The sequence below is a fragment of the Calidris pugnax genome, unplaced genomic scaffold, assembly GCF_001431845.1.
Source record: "Calidris pugnax isolate Ruff unplaced genomic scaffold, ASM143184v1 scaffold214, whole genome shotgun sequence".
Taxonomy (NCBI): domain Eukaryota; kingdom Metazoa; phylum Chordata; class Aves; order Charadriiformes; family Scolopacidae; genus Calidris; species Calidris pugnax.
Genome location: NW_015090972.1, coordinates 271,479 through 283,857, shown reverse-complemented (window position 1 = coordinate 283,857; position 12,379 = coordinate 271,479). Strand labels below are relative to the sequence as shown.

The 12,379-nt window shown below is 54.3% G+C and overlaps 1 protein-coding gene across 1 annotated transcript in view; it reads left to right on the top strand.

Moving 5' to 3' along the window:
- Positions 1 to 12,379, top strand: part of KCNC4 (potassium channel, voltage gated Shaw related subfamily C, member 4) — a 28,333-nt gene that overhangs the window by 4,219 nt on the left and 11,735 nt on the right. The window contains 2 exon segments of the mRNA XM_014952896.1: positions 3,738 to 4,674; positions 6,679 to 6,864. Of these exon segments, the coding sequence (XP_014808382.1) occupies positions 3,738 to 4,674; positions 6,679 to 6,864 (1,123 nt within the window).

The window sequence follows — 12,379 nt, the reverse complement described above, 5'->3', positions numbered from 1 at the left end:
TCCCTCCCCATCCCATCCCCTCCTGTGTTTTCCTCAGCAGCTTATAGACCTGCTGTGCACACACACACACACTCACACACACACATATAAAGGCAGTTGGGATCTGAAACGAATTCTGGATGCATTTGGGGGTGTAAAAAAAGCCATCAATGGTAAGAAATCCTGCAGGCACTTCGCACCCACCGGTGGCGTGAGGGGCAGGGGGGGGTCAGTTTGTCAAGGGGGTGTTTTTTGCAGCGAATGTAAGAGCAACACACACACACACAACACACACACATGGGGAAGATGCTTGGGCAGCAAGCATCATTTTGGAAGGGTTTGCCCTTCCTTTGCCCATCTCCGAGGGCTGGTTGCCTCCCAGAGATGCTCTGGGTGGTGCAAAGCTCCAAATTAACGACTAAACCCAAGCTGAATAATTCAACTCGGATTTTTTTTTCATGTGGGGATTATTTGGCCCTGCTTCCCAACCTGTCCCCCCTCTCTGAGCTGCTCTCAGAAAGGCGTTTGCTGAACAGAAGCAGGAGGAGCATGTTGGAGGGAGCTGAGGTGGCTGTGATGAGAGGATGTGAGCCCCAACTGGGGGTTGGAGTGGGACCAGTCTGTACTGGGAGCTCCCCGCTTCCTTCTTACTGCCCTAAGATAAAGCTTAGCGCTGTCACGGGGACGGTCACCTTCCAGCAGTGACACTCACAGGCTCTTTTCCATCCTGTTGTCTGCCCTAAAACATCGATATGGTTTTGCAATGGCTTAGAAGTGCTTTGGCCAGAAAGGGAAACTGAGGCACGGAGCAGTGCGGCCAAACCAAGTGAGCGCAACCTGCCCAGCACACCCAGTTAATGCAGGGAACCGTTACTGGTTTGGAGTTCCTGTGATTCCGTGGAGTCATCATCCAGCACTAGGATGCTCTGGGACCCATCAACATCTTTGGGGGTGCAACATTGATGGTGTTGCCCTGGCACCTTTAATACCACCCCATTTTGGAGTCTCTCCCTTACTTTCTGGGGGAGAAGGGGTGCTGTGAGCCACGCTGGGTGGCCTGGGGATGCTCTGGAATGTCTCACCAAACCTTGGCAGCAGAGGGAAGGAGAACAGTCCCAGGTCCTGTGCGTAAAATGTGTCCCTGGGGTGTGCGACGGCGGTGACTAAGAGTCTCGGGGGCTGAATTTCTCCGGTCCTTGCTCCTCCTCACCTGCGGAGCAGCCCCTCGGGCCCTGACTCACTTGGCTCCTGGCTATTTCCAGCTTTCCCTCCTCTCTCCCGGCACCTCCTGAGCTGGCAACTGCCTGAGCGTGCGGTTAGAAATTCCCTCCCCAAGTTTTTAGCCTCTTTCCCTCGTAGCGTCGATGCCCGGCGGGATCTTGTCTAGTCCAGTCTCGGTGAAAATATGGTCCCAAGTGTTGCTGCTCTCCCAGCTGGAGAGTAAAACTCTTTTTTTCCCCACGGAAAACTTCCCTGGTTGTGGTTTCACCTCTGCTTCCAAACTCTACTCACTTGAAGCTCCTCGGATTTCCCTTTGCAGCCCAACTTCTGGGGTCCTGACCCCACCTCCATCGGGATTTCCAGGGAGGTGACCACCTGTAGGGTCATAGGCTCTTTTGGGAACACCCATCCCAAGCTGTTGAGCATCTCTTGGGATCGTGTAGATCATTGGCGGGTTCTGGAGGACTTTTGGTGCAGATTTGGTGGCCACTGGGTATATACACATAGATTTTTATTTTATTTTTAAGACAGCTTTGGAAAACACCTTGAGCTTGGAGCAGAGGCCAAAGCTGAGACACGAGACATCTCAGGTCAGCTCCTCAGCTGACCCAAAAACTGGGGCAGCTCTATTGACTTTGGGGAAGGGGGGGGGGTTGATGTTTGGCTGCGAACCTGATGCTCCTATTTTTAGAGGCTGCTTTTGCTCCTGGGGCTAAATCAGATCTCACCTCCACGGCTCATCCAGCAGGGCTGCTGTGGTGCCTGAGTGTCTGCAGGGTCTCACTCTTTTCCTTAGTAATTGTTTGGGTTTTTTTTGCTTCCTACTTTGCTTTAAATCTAAGTTTTTAATCTCCACGTTTTCCCGAGCCTCCCAATATGGGGAAACTCAGGAAGGTTCCTCAGCCCTCAGCTGAAAAGTGGATTATTTTGGCTGTGCCACTGCTGCATGGACACGCTCACCCCGTTAAACCAGCCTTGCTTTAAGATGATGCTTTTTGGGTGGGTTTTCTTCCCAAATTGCGTGTGGCTGATGGGCTGATGAGCAGCATCACGGCGCGTGGTCCAGCATGGGCTGTTCTTGGGGATGGAGGTGGGGGAACTGTGGAGCATCTCAGCCAGAATCATCTTCCAGAGGTTTCTCCATCAATTAAATCCTGGCTTTAAACTTCACACCTAACTTTTAGGAGGGGTGATGCTCTCTCTCTTTCTCTCTGCTGGACCCACACGGCTTTGCCCTTGGGGACATCCCTCCAAGGATGCTCTCGGGCAGGCTCAGGGCTGCCAGCACGTTACTGCTGGTGGCCGGGGCTGGGTTTTTCTCCGGCGTGACTCAGGCTGTCTCTGCTGCTGATTCACTCCAGCCGAGGACCCGGGCTGTCGTCTGGAGCAGGCTCACGGCGCGGCTGCCTGCTGAAACGCAGCCCCTGGGGTGGCTTTGGCACCAAAAGGTCTCATCCTGCTCAGGGTATGGGTGAGGTGTGTTGAGGACCAAAGGGATCTGCAGAGGAAAGCCAAACCCACTGGGCTTTTGTGCTGGAGGAAGGTAGAAGAAGAGCTTTTCTGCTCAGAAGCTTTATTTTCGGGGGCTCTTGGAAACAGATGCTCTGGGTAATGGACTCATCATGAGCTCATCCTGGCGGGGAGGAGGCCTGAGCAGGATTGATGGGGTAGGGGGGGGGAGCAAAACGACAAAGTGTTTTCTTTCTGACACAGAAATTTCCACCTCTCATCCAAGGCCTGCAGCCTGCCCTGGGGAGGAGGAGATGCGGAGGGGATAAAGGTCTCACTGATCAAGCAGAGGGGAGAAATGGGAGGGTCTAGGTGGCACCAGGTCCAGGCTTCAGCAGGATGCTCTGTCTGCTCCTCTCCTCCTCATCCTGCCCTCCCAGTCCTGGGGTGGGCACATCGTCCACCACCAACCCTTGGGGAGCAGGGAGGGGGCAAAAGGACGTCTCTGATCCATCCTGACCCCAAACCTCACAGTCACGAATGGTGCAAATATCTCATCTAGCGGGTTTGGGGATGAAGGTGAGGGAAAGCTCTTCGAATTAGTCTTCTCAAAGTTCTCTTTTTATGTCTGTTCCCAGTGGAGCCTTGCTCCAAACCCAGGTTGATGCAGGTCCCTCTTCATCCCTTCATCACTGTCATCACCCACAGCTGGGGCCCAGCACACCTTTCCCTGTACATATCATAGCACTTGGAGAAATGTTCTGGACTGATGGCCCCAGACACTGAGGTTTGGTGTCAACTCATTGGGACAGGTTCAGGGAACCCTCCCCATTCTCCATCATTGGTCTTGGGGAAGGGGGTGGCAGCAGCATAACTCCTGGGGTGTTTTGAGCCTCATTTTTGTTGAATGAGAACATCTCCCATCCCTGCCATTGCTATTGACTAGGAGGGATTAGAAGAGACGGACCAAAGGCAGGTGACACTCAGGCTGCCGCAAGGTCATTGTCGTGGTGGTTCATAAAACTGCTGCTCTCCTCCACCAGTTGGCCCAAATCACCTAACGGCCTGGGCAATCTCTACTTTTGCAGGTGGTTGCTTTTGCCTCGCTCTTCTTCATCCTGGTCTCCATCACAACCTTCTGCCTGGAGACGCACGAGGCTTTCAACATCAACGTCAACGTGACGGAGACCCTGGTGGTTGGCAACACCACGACGATCCTGCTGACGCATAAAGTGGAGACAGAGCCCATCCTCACCTACATCGAAGGGGTCTGTGTCTTGTGGTTCACCCTTGAGTTCCTGGTTCGCATCATCTGCTGTCCAGATAAGCTTCTCTTCGTTAAAAACCTGCTCAACATCATTGACTTTGTGGCCATCTTGCCCTTCTACCTGGAGGTAGGTCTCAGTGGCCTGTCCTCCAAAGCTGCCCGGGACGTACTGGGCTTCCTACGGGTGGTCCGTTTCGTCCGGATCCTCCGAATCTTCAAGCTGACACGGCACTTTGTGGGTCTCCGGGTGCTGGGCCACACGCTCCGGGCCAGCACCAACGAATTCCTGCTCCTCATCATCTTCCTCGCCTTGGGGGTCTTGATTTTCGCCACTATGATCTACTACGCCGAGCGGATCGGAGCCAAGACCTCTGACCCTCGTGGGAGCGACCAGACTCACTTTAAGAACATCCCCATTGGGTTCTGGTGGGCTGTGGTCACGATGACGACCCTGGGCTACGGCGACATGTACCCCAAGACCTGGTCGGGCATGGTGGTGGGGGCTCTCTGCGCCTTGGCCGGGGTGCTCACCATCGCCATGCCCGTGCCCGTCATTGTCAATAACTTTGGGATGTACTATTCGTTGGCCATGGCCAAGCAGAAGCTGCCAAAGAAGAAGAAAAAGCATATACCCCGTCCGGCCCCGCTGGACTCCCCTACTTACTGCAAATCTGAGGAAAACTCCCCCCGTAACAGCACCCAGAGCGACACTTGCCCCTTGGCAGTAGAGGAGGGGGTGGCTGAGCGGAAACGGTCAGGTGAGACCCCATGTGGGGCAGAGGGAGGGGGAGTCATCCGGGAGCACCCCAAGGCAGCGGTTTTGGTCCCCTGTGTCTCAGAGTCCCTCTTGGGTTGGTGGGAACTTGGTGGAGAAAGGTCTGGGGCCCTTGGGTGTCCAGGTGTTGGGTGCTATGTTAGTGGACCATGATGCTGCAGATAAAAAGCCCTCTCCAAGCAGGGGGGAAGGCCATATCCCACTCTCCTAATGGAGATCAAGTCACCATGGTGTGATTCAAGGTGTCACTACCTAACCCCCCTCTTCCTCACCCTGACAGAGGCAAGACCATTTGCCCAATTCCCATTTTAGCCCAGTAATGCCCTTGGGGTAGATTTTCTTTTGCTTCCTCCCACTGTAAATTAGGGCAAGTTTCACCAAAATGGATAAATCCATGGATGTTCCCCGGGATTCCTCCTCCCCATTCATCTGCTAGTAGATGTAACATGCCTGCACAGCAAGGTCAACGTTGCTCCAAACCCTGAGCTCGGGCAGGAGCAAAATCAGCCCCTGTACGTTGATTATTTGGTCTCATGCACTGAGCATGAAAAGTTTGGGGGTTGGCCACTCGTTCCTTTGGGTGTAGAGGGCATGGCCCCCACTGTGGGCAGTCGTTGGTGGGCAGCATCACTTGGGCTAAGCTTGGGGGACTGCAAGAGCCCTGCTGTGATATCGTTGCTGGCCATGGAGTCTGCTTTGCCCCTTTCATCTTGGTTTGCTGCCACCAGCACCTACTGGCAGCCAGCTTTGCAGTGTGGAAGCAGGAGGGACCACGGTGGGGTTGTGTCCTGCAGCAATGTAGGATTCCCTGAGGTCAGCCCTGAGCAGCCACTCATCTGGCTACGTGTCTAACAGTGATGGTCTTTCACCTGTGGGGACACCAGGAGCTCCAGATGTCCCAGACGGGTGTTTCCCTTTATAAATCTCCCATTTTACCTGTTAGAACAGGTCCAGAGGAGGCCCTGGAGATGCTGGGAGGGCTGGAGCCCCTCTGCTGGCAGGGGGTGCTGAGAGAGTTGGGGGGTTCAGCCTGGAGAAGAGAAGGCTCCGGGGAGACCTTGGAGCCCCTTCCAGTCCCTCAAGGGGCTCCAGGAAAGCTGGGGAGGGACTCTGGATCAGGGAGGAGAGCCCTAGGAGGAGGGGGAAGGGTTTGACACCAAAAGAGGGGAGATTGAGATGAGATGTGGGGCAGAACATCTTGGCTGTGAGGGGGGTGAGAGCCTGGCCCAGGTTGCCCTGAGAAGCTGTGGCTGCCCCATCCCTGGAGGGGTTCAAGGGCAGGTTGGAGGGGCATCGGAGCAACGTGGTCTGGTGGGAGGTGTCCCTGCCCAGGGCAGGGGGGGTGAGTAGGAGGCCTTTAAACGTCTCTTCCAACCCAAACCATTCTATGATTCTATCCCATCTGCTCCAGGAGCCCGGGCACTGGAGGGGGAGGTCAGCCCAACACTGATCCAGGACTTCAGGCCAGACCCTCACCTGGCATAGCAGCCTCTCAGCTAACGAACCACTGAGTCAGATGACATAAATTAGCACATCACCACTAACCTGAGCAGCCTGTGTCTCAGGAGGGTGAATTTTGGAGAGCTAATTCCCACCAATTAGGTGGGTGGATCTCAAAGCCCAAGGGTGTTTCTTCCCTGGCAAAGCCTGTTTGGGTATATTTTTGGAGAGCTAATTCCCACCAATTAGGTGGGTGGATCTCAAAGCCCAGGGGTGTTTCTTCCCTGGCAAAGACTGTTTGAGTATATAACCCTCAGGGAGTGAGAGCTGCTGTTGGCTGCTTGGGATTAAAATCTGGCATGGTCCTGCTCTCCTGGATGCTCTAAATTGGCATCTCCAGGCTGGGATTAGTACCTGATTTGGTGGGTTATCTTTGATCTGGTCTTCTGCTTCCTGGCATGGTCTAAATCAAACCCTTCTGGCCACCCTGAACACCTTATCCTGTGGGTTTATTGACTGCTGATGGGTCTCTGCCACCTTCTTGCAGACTCCAAGCAGAACGGTGAGGCCAATGTGGTCATGTCAGATGAGGAGCAGCCACTGTCCCCGACTGATGAGGAGAAAAGGCCCATGAGGCGCTCCAGCACCCGGGATAAGAACAAGAAATCCTCCACGTGCTTCCTGCTGGCCACCGGTGACTTCTCCTGTGCAGCAGATGGAGGCATCCAGAAAGGTACAACTGATGCTGGAGGTGTGAGCTGGCCCGTGGGCTGGGGAGGGGGAGATGGAGGAGCGAGGTGGAGGTTTCTTGCATTGATCCCAGATGTTGGTTCATTTCCATCTGCCTGCCTGGCTGTGGTTCTCTGCTCCCCAAATCCACCTGTCCTCTTGCCTCTCCATCCGCTCCATCTCCTTCCACCATGTCTCTCCATGCTAGCTCTCTGCTTTTTGTTTTCTCCTCCCCCAAGTTCTCCTCCTCTGATTGCCACCATCTGGGGTCTGTGACCCCATGCTTGCTGGGGACAGGTCTGTCCCTTTGCTTCCCAGTGCTCTACTTCTCCTGTCCCTCCAGTTCTTCTCCCTGGGGTCCCATCACCCATCTCAGGGTGGTGTGAGGGGGACATCTCTCCTGGGGAAGTGGTGAGGTTGTGACTGAAGGTGGTCAAAAAGTTTTCAGTAGGGGGGAAAAAAACTCCAGAAGCATTTCCTTTCCTCTCCTCTCCCCTCCCTGATGTCTTTTGGTGGGTTTGAACGTGGGGAGCCGCGATGTGTCAAGTTCTGCTTTGCCAAAAGTGCGGGGCTGCCAGAAAGGCTGTCTCCTCGGGGCTTGGAAAGGGAGCTGTGCGAAATGTTGAGGTTTTCTATGGGAAACTGTGGGGGAGATGAGTCAGGAAAACATAAAACTCTTCTTCCCATGGCAAAACAACAGTCTTCTTCAGTCTGGTCCCTTCGCACCATCCTCCAACCTTCACTTCTCCACCAGTGAGCGTGACCCGTGCCCATCTCCCAGCCCCTGGGAGTGTAAATCCAGTTCCTACCCTGAGCCACAAAACCCCAGCTGCACCCTCAATTGCAGGAATATTTCTTAAGACAGGGCTCAGTTTTTCAGTTCTGCCATTTTTCTCGTGTGTCCAGGGTGGTGTGGGATGATGTAGCTCCAGAGCTGACCTTCCTCTACCTCCTTGGTGCCATCTAATGCCAGTTGCTCACAGGGAACGGTGGCCGTGAGCTGGGACTGGGCAGGAGAAAAGATGATGTTCTGCATCTCTGAGCTGCTCACCAAGACCTGGCGGCTCCTGGTGTGGATGCTTTGGAGGCCCTCAAGGGTTCCTTGCTGTAGCATTACTTGGGATGGTAAAGACGGGGTGGGTTTGGGACACAGGGAGGTGTTTGGGGGCAATCACATTTATTACATTAGTAGAAGGAAATTGGTTGCTTCCTCTCCTGGGAAATCAAGGATTCCCTGTGGCACTGCTGCTCAGCGTTGTCTCTTAAAAAAGAGGGAAAAAATGAAAGGCTTTGTTCATCTTTGGGTAGAAGTGTGTAGTGCACAGATATTTGTGTGAAAAGCCTCAGGGTTTTTTTTGTTTTTTTTTCCTGGAAGTGCCTTTTAATGTGAAATTAGTCTCTCTTCTTAATGCCTGCTGACACAAAGAGATGAGGGGGCTCTAATCCTGCTCCAGACTGGGGGCACACATCGAACTTGAAGGGCTGAAGGAGAGGGATGAAAGCCAGCGAGGTTCTTCATCCTTACAAGATGCTCAAGTCAGACACCTCTTCAACTGAGGCATTTGAGCTCAGTCCCACTGAAGCCAGGAAAATCAGAGTAGATCGAACAGCTGAGGATCCAGTGATGCTCTCACTGGGCTCCCAAATCATGTTACTTGGTTGCAGGAGGTCAGGAGATTCATTTCATGCGTGGTGGCAAGAACAGCTATTTGAAAGGGCACTTTGGTGATCTTCAGTGGTTTGTTCTGGTGTCCTTCCTGAAAATGTGGTTGATACAATTAAAAAATAGATGTGTGTGTGGGTGCGTCTTGCTAAAATGGTCTTGCACCTGGAGAAAGGTGGACCTGGTGCCCAGAGGGGCTTGAGTGATGCCTGAGATGTTCTGGGAAGAGGGAGCCTCGCTATCTGCTGTTGGGGATGGACCAGTGGGATGCTGTCTGGGGACCTGTTGTCTTCCCTGGTGAAATGTCTCGGCGTGGTCAGGGTTGGTGGTGACCAGAGATGTTCAGAGGGCAAAGCACCCTCCAGCCGAAAGCTGTTGGGAGCCGCGAAGGCGCCTCTTCCCTTGGTCCTGATTTATCTCCTGCTGAGGCTGTTTGTTCTGGTACTGGGATGCTGGCAGCTCTGCAAATTGAGATGAGCTTGGTTCTGAGCCCGACTTGCTGATGGCCATCTGTCAGATCCTGGGACAGGTACTGATGTCTGTACAAGCTGTGGAAATCAGGGGATGGAGCTGGTTCAGGACTAAGCTGCAGATCTCAGCATCCATCATGGTTCGAGCCTGATTCCAGCGGTTGGTCTTGTTGGGGTGGCTCAAAGAGAAGAGCTACCCCTGCCCACCACCCCTTGGAACTGGGCCCTGGAGAAGACCGAGCTGGGTTGCAGTGGATTGCCATGTGGCACGTGTTTCTTGTCCATGTTGCTGCTTCCAGTGTTGTCACCTTCCTCCCCTGCTGCCAGGGATGGCACCAGACCCCGTATCTCCCTCCAGCACTCAGGTGCTGCTCAGCAGTTCCCCAAAATGTGTCCTGCTGGGGCACAGACACCTTGGCGTGGGTCTGTCTTGGCATGTGAGCCCTCTTCTTCTGCTTGGATGGAGGGATATGAAGGTGGGACGAGTCCAGCATCCCCTGTTGTGGCAGGATTGGTCATGATGGTCTAGGAAAAGGCGGTGATTGAAACCAGAGTGGGATTTCAAGAGGAGCCATGGGGAATGGGGCTGAACAGAGGGAAGGGGGTTTACCCTGTGAGGGCACTGGCATTGCAAAGCGGTGATTTTTGCCTTAATTGCTGGAATGTGGAGCACCACGCAGCTAATTATCACTCTGTTGCTTGCTGTCAGCCTAGGGACGGGACCATCATGTGGCTTGAGCGGTGCGGGATGGAGCTCACATGAGCATCCGCCAGGGATGCTCGGCTGGGGGAGTAGGGAGAAGACACACACACACACACACACACACACCCCTTTTGCACAGGGCCACGTGTGCAAGGCACAGCCGAGCGGCCAGGCTGCCGTTATCAACAAGCACAGGCGTCCCCATCCCCGTCCCCATCTGCTGCTGCCGCCGCCTTGGAGCATCTGCCAGCATCCCCACGTGCGCTCGGGAGCTGGGAGCATCCTCACGTGGGGAGCACGGCATCACCAGCCCCCTCCTTGGGGGAAAAGCCCCCCCCTCCCCACCCAGGGGGTACCCCCTGCCCCACCACGCTGTTTGTGAGATGCCTCTAGACGGCTCCTTGGCAACAAAGCCATTAATAAAGCAATCCCGGTGACCTCAGGTAGCACCTCGGCCAGTTGCCGGGATACCGGCTCCGTTAACGAGCTGCACCGGTGGTAATTAGCAGAGGGCAACCCTCTGGCGCTTTGTGGCTTGACTCCGTGGGGGTGGCACCTGGCCCATGAGCTTGGTGGGGAAACCACGATGGCCTTGAGGGATGGAGTCCTGAGCTCCTTCCCAGATGCTCCTGCGAGCGTGGGCTGGGAGGAAATTCATAGAATGGTTTGGGTTGGAAGGGACCTCAAAGATCATTGAGTTCCAACCCCCCTGCTCTGGGCAGGGACACCTCCCACTAGAGCAGGTTGCTCAAGGCCCCATCCAGCCTGGCCTTGAACACTTCCAGGGATGGGGCAGCCACAACTTCCCTGGGCAACCTGTTCCAGTGTCTCACCACCCTCAGAGTAAAAATTGATGGAGAAGTTTGAAGCGTTGGGCTAGGGGCAGGTTTGCCCTCAGAATCCCATTGCAGAGGGGGCCCCAGGGCAATCAAGCATCTTTATGAAGTCCTGCCCCAGACTGTGATCCCTGAGACTTAATCAAAGCTGGCAGCATGATTTTTGGCCCTGTTCCTACCCATTTCTACTTAATGGCCTGAGCAAGAGGGGAAAGAGCATCCCTATAAAGTGCTCAAGGACATCAGTGGGTCCTTGCATCGCCAAAGCGGCTTCCAGTAAGACCTGACCCCATAAGACCTCTCTGCCAAAACGATGGGTTTTTGGGTGCTGGATCCACTGGTGACCCCAAACATTTGGACACTGGTTGCATCTCGGCACGATTATTTCCCACATGCAGGGCTCGGGGTGGCAGGGAAATAGGTGAGTTCTTCAAAGGGCCTCAGCCCTCCGGGGGAAAAGAGCAAGGTTTGCTGAAGGATGAGCCTGATGCGGTGTTTTGGGGGGGTTTTGGGGGGTCTTTGCATCAGCTGTTGTCGGTGGGAAACATCCCCAGCTCAGGATGGGGCTCCCCCCACCCCCCCGGCTCACTTCCCTCTGCGCTGGCTGTGTGGATTCCTGCCAAAAAGTAAATAAGGAAATTGCTCTTCTCTTCAGGGCCTGATTCTGCTCTCGCTTCCACTGCGGGAGCTGGAAAAGCTTTGCTGAAGGCAGCAACAAGTTTGGGCAAGATGGTCCTTTGTCCCCTGGACCTTTCTCTGCTTCAAAGCTGGGGGAGCTGGGTCTCCTCGGAGGGGGTTGGAGACTCCCGTGCCTCCCTGTGGGCTGCTGTGGTTGGGAAAGGATTAAGGGAGGGAAAAAAAAAGGTCTAAAAAGAGGATAAAAATCCAATTTAAAGAGGTGGTGCTCTGGAGCCTTTTCCAGGCGATGCTTGTGCCTTGGCATCCTCTTTGGGGGGTGGGGGTGATGCTGTGATTGCTCCAGAGCATTCATCCCTGATCCAAACCCCAAACATCCTGGCCGAGCCAGCACCCACTGTGGGTGCCTTCCCATCAAAGCAGACCCCGAAAATGTGCCGTTACCTCCCCAGGGAGGGGATGGGAGGTTGGGGGGGGCACGACTGGTTTCCCAGCTTGGCGGCTGCCCAAGGGACCATCCATCACCTTGTTTTTCTGCTGTCAGGGAGCCTCCTCCCTCCGTTCCCCCCCCGGGGTGTGAGCTCACAAGTGTTTGCTGTCTCCAGAGCTCACGGGGATGGCAACGGCTGGATTTGTTGCTCCGGGTGCTCTTTGGGAAAGACACCTCCAGCACGGCACAGGATCGGGCCAGGAGCATCCCTCATTTCCCAGCTTTCGGCAGCAAAGCTGGCCCTGCAAAACACAGCAACCCGCAGAGCAGATTTTGGGGCTCATCTTTGATCAAGGCTGCCGTTTGGACCTAAAAATCCAATTTTCAGTACAAATACTTTGTTTCTTTCCAGAAAGAAAAGCGGCTCTTGACATGCGAGACTATTCATTCTGGCTGTTGCTTTTTAATGAAAGCTGGAGCAATTTCTGGCTCTTTGGGGGGAGTGTAAAGGGCTCCCGTGCTTAAAGCAATAGGAATATTTGCTTTTTAATGCAGTTTCTTCTGGAAAATAATGAGCACATCTACCTGCTCCTTTCCATACAGAAAGGTGTCAGCAGCAGCTTGCTGCTACAGCCGGCTTAAAAACCAGAGCTGGGGGAATAACTCCTTCCAAATCCCGTATTTGCTTGAGTTCTGCTGCTTTTCCCCGTTTGCTTCAGCCCGCGAGATCCCCGGACTCATTCCTCATTCTGAGCAATTTGGGAAACAAACCCCCTCCCTC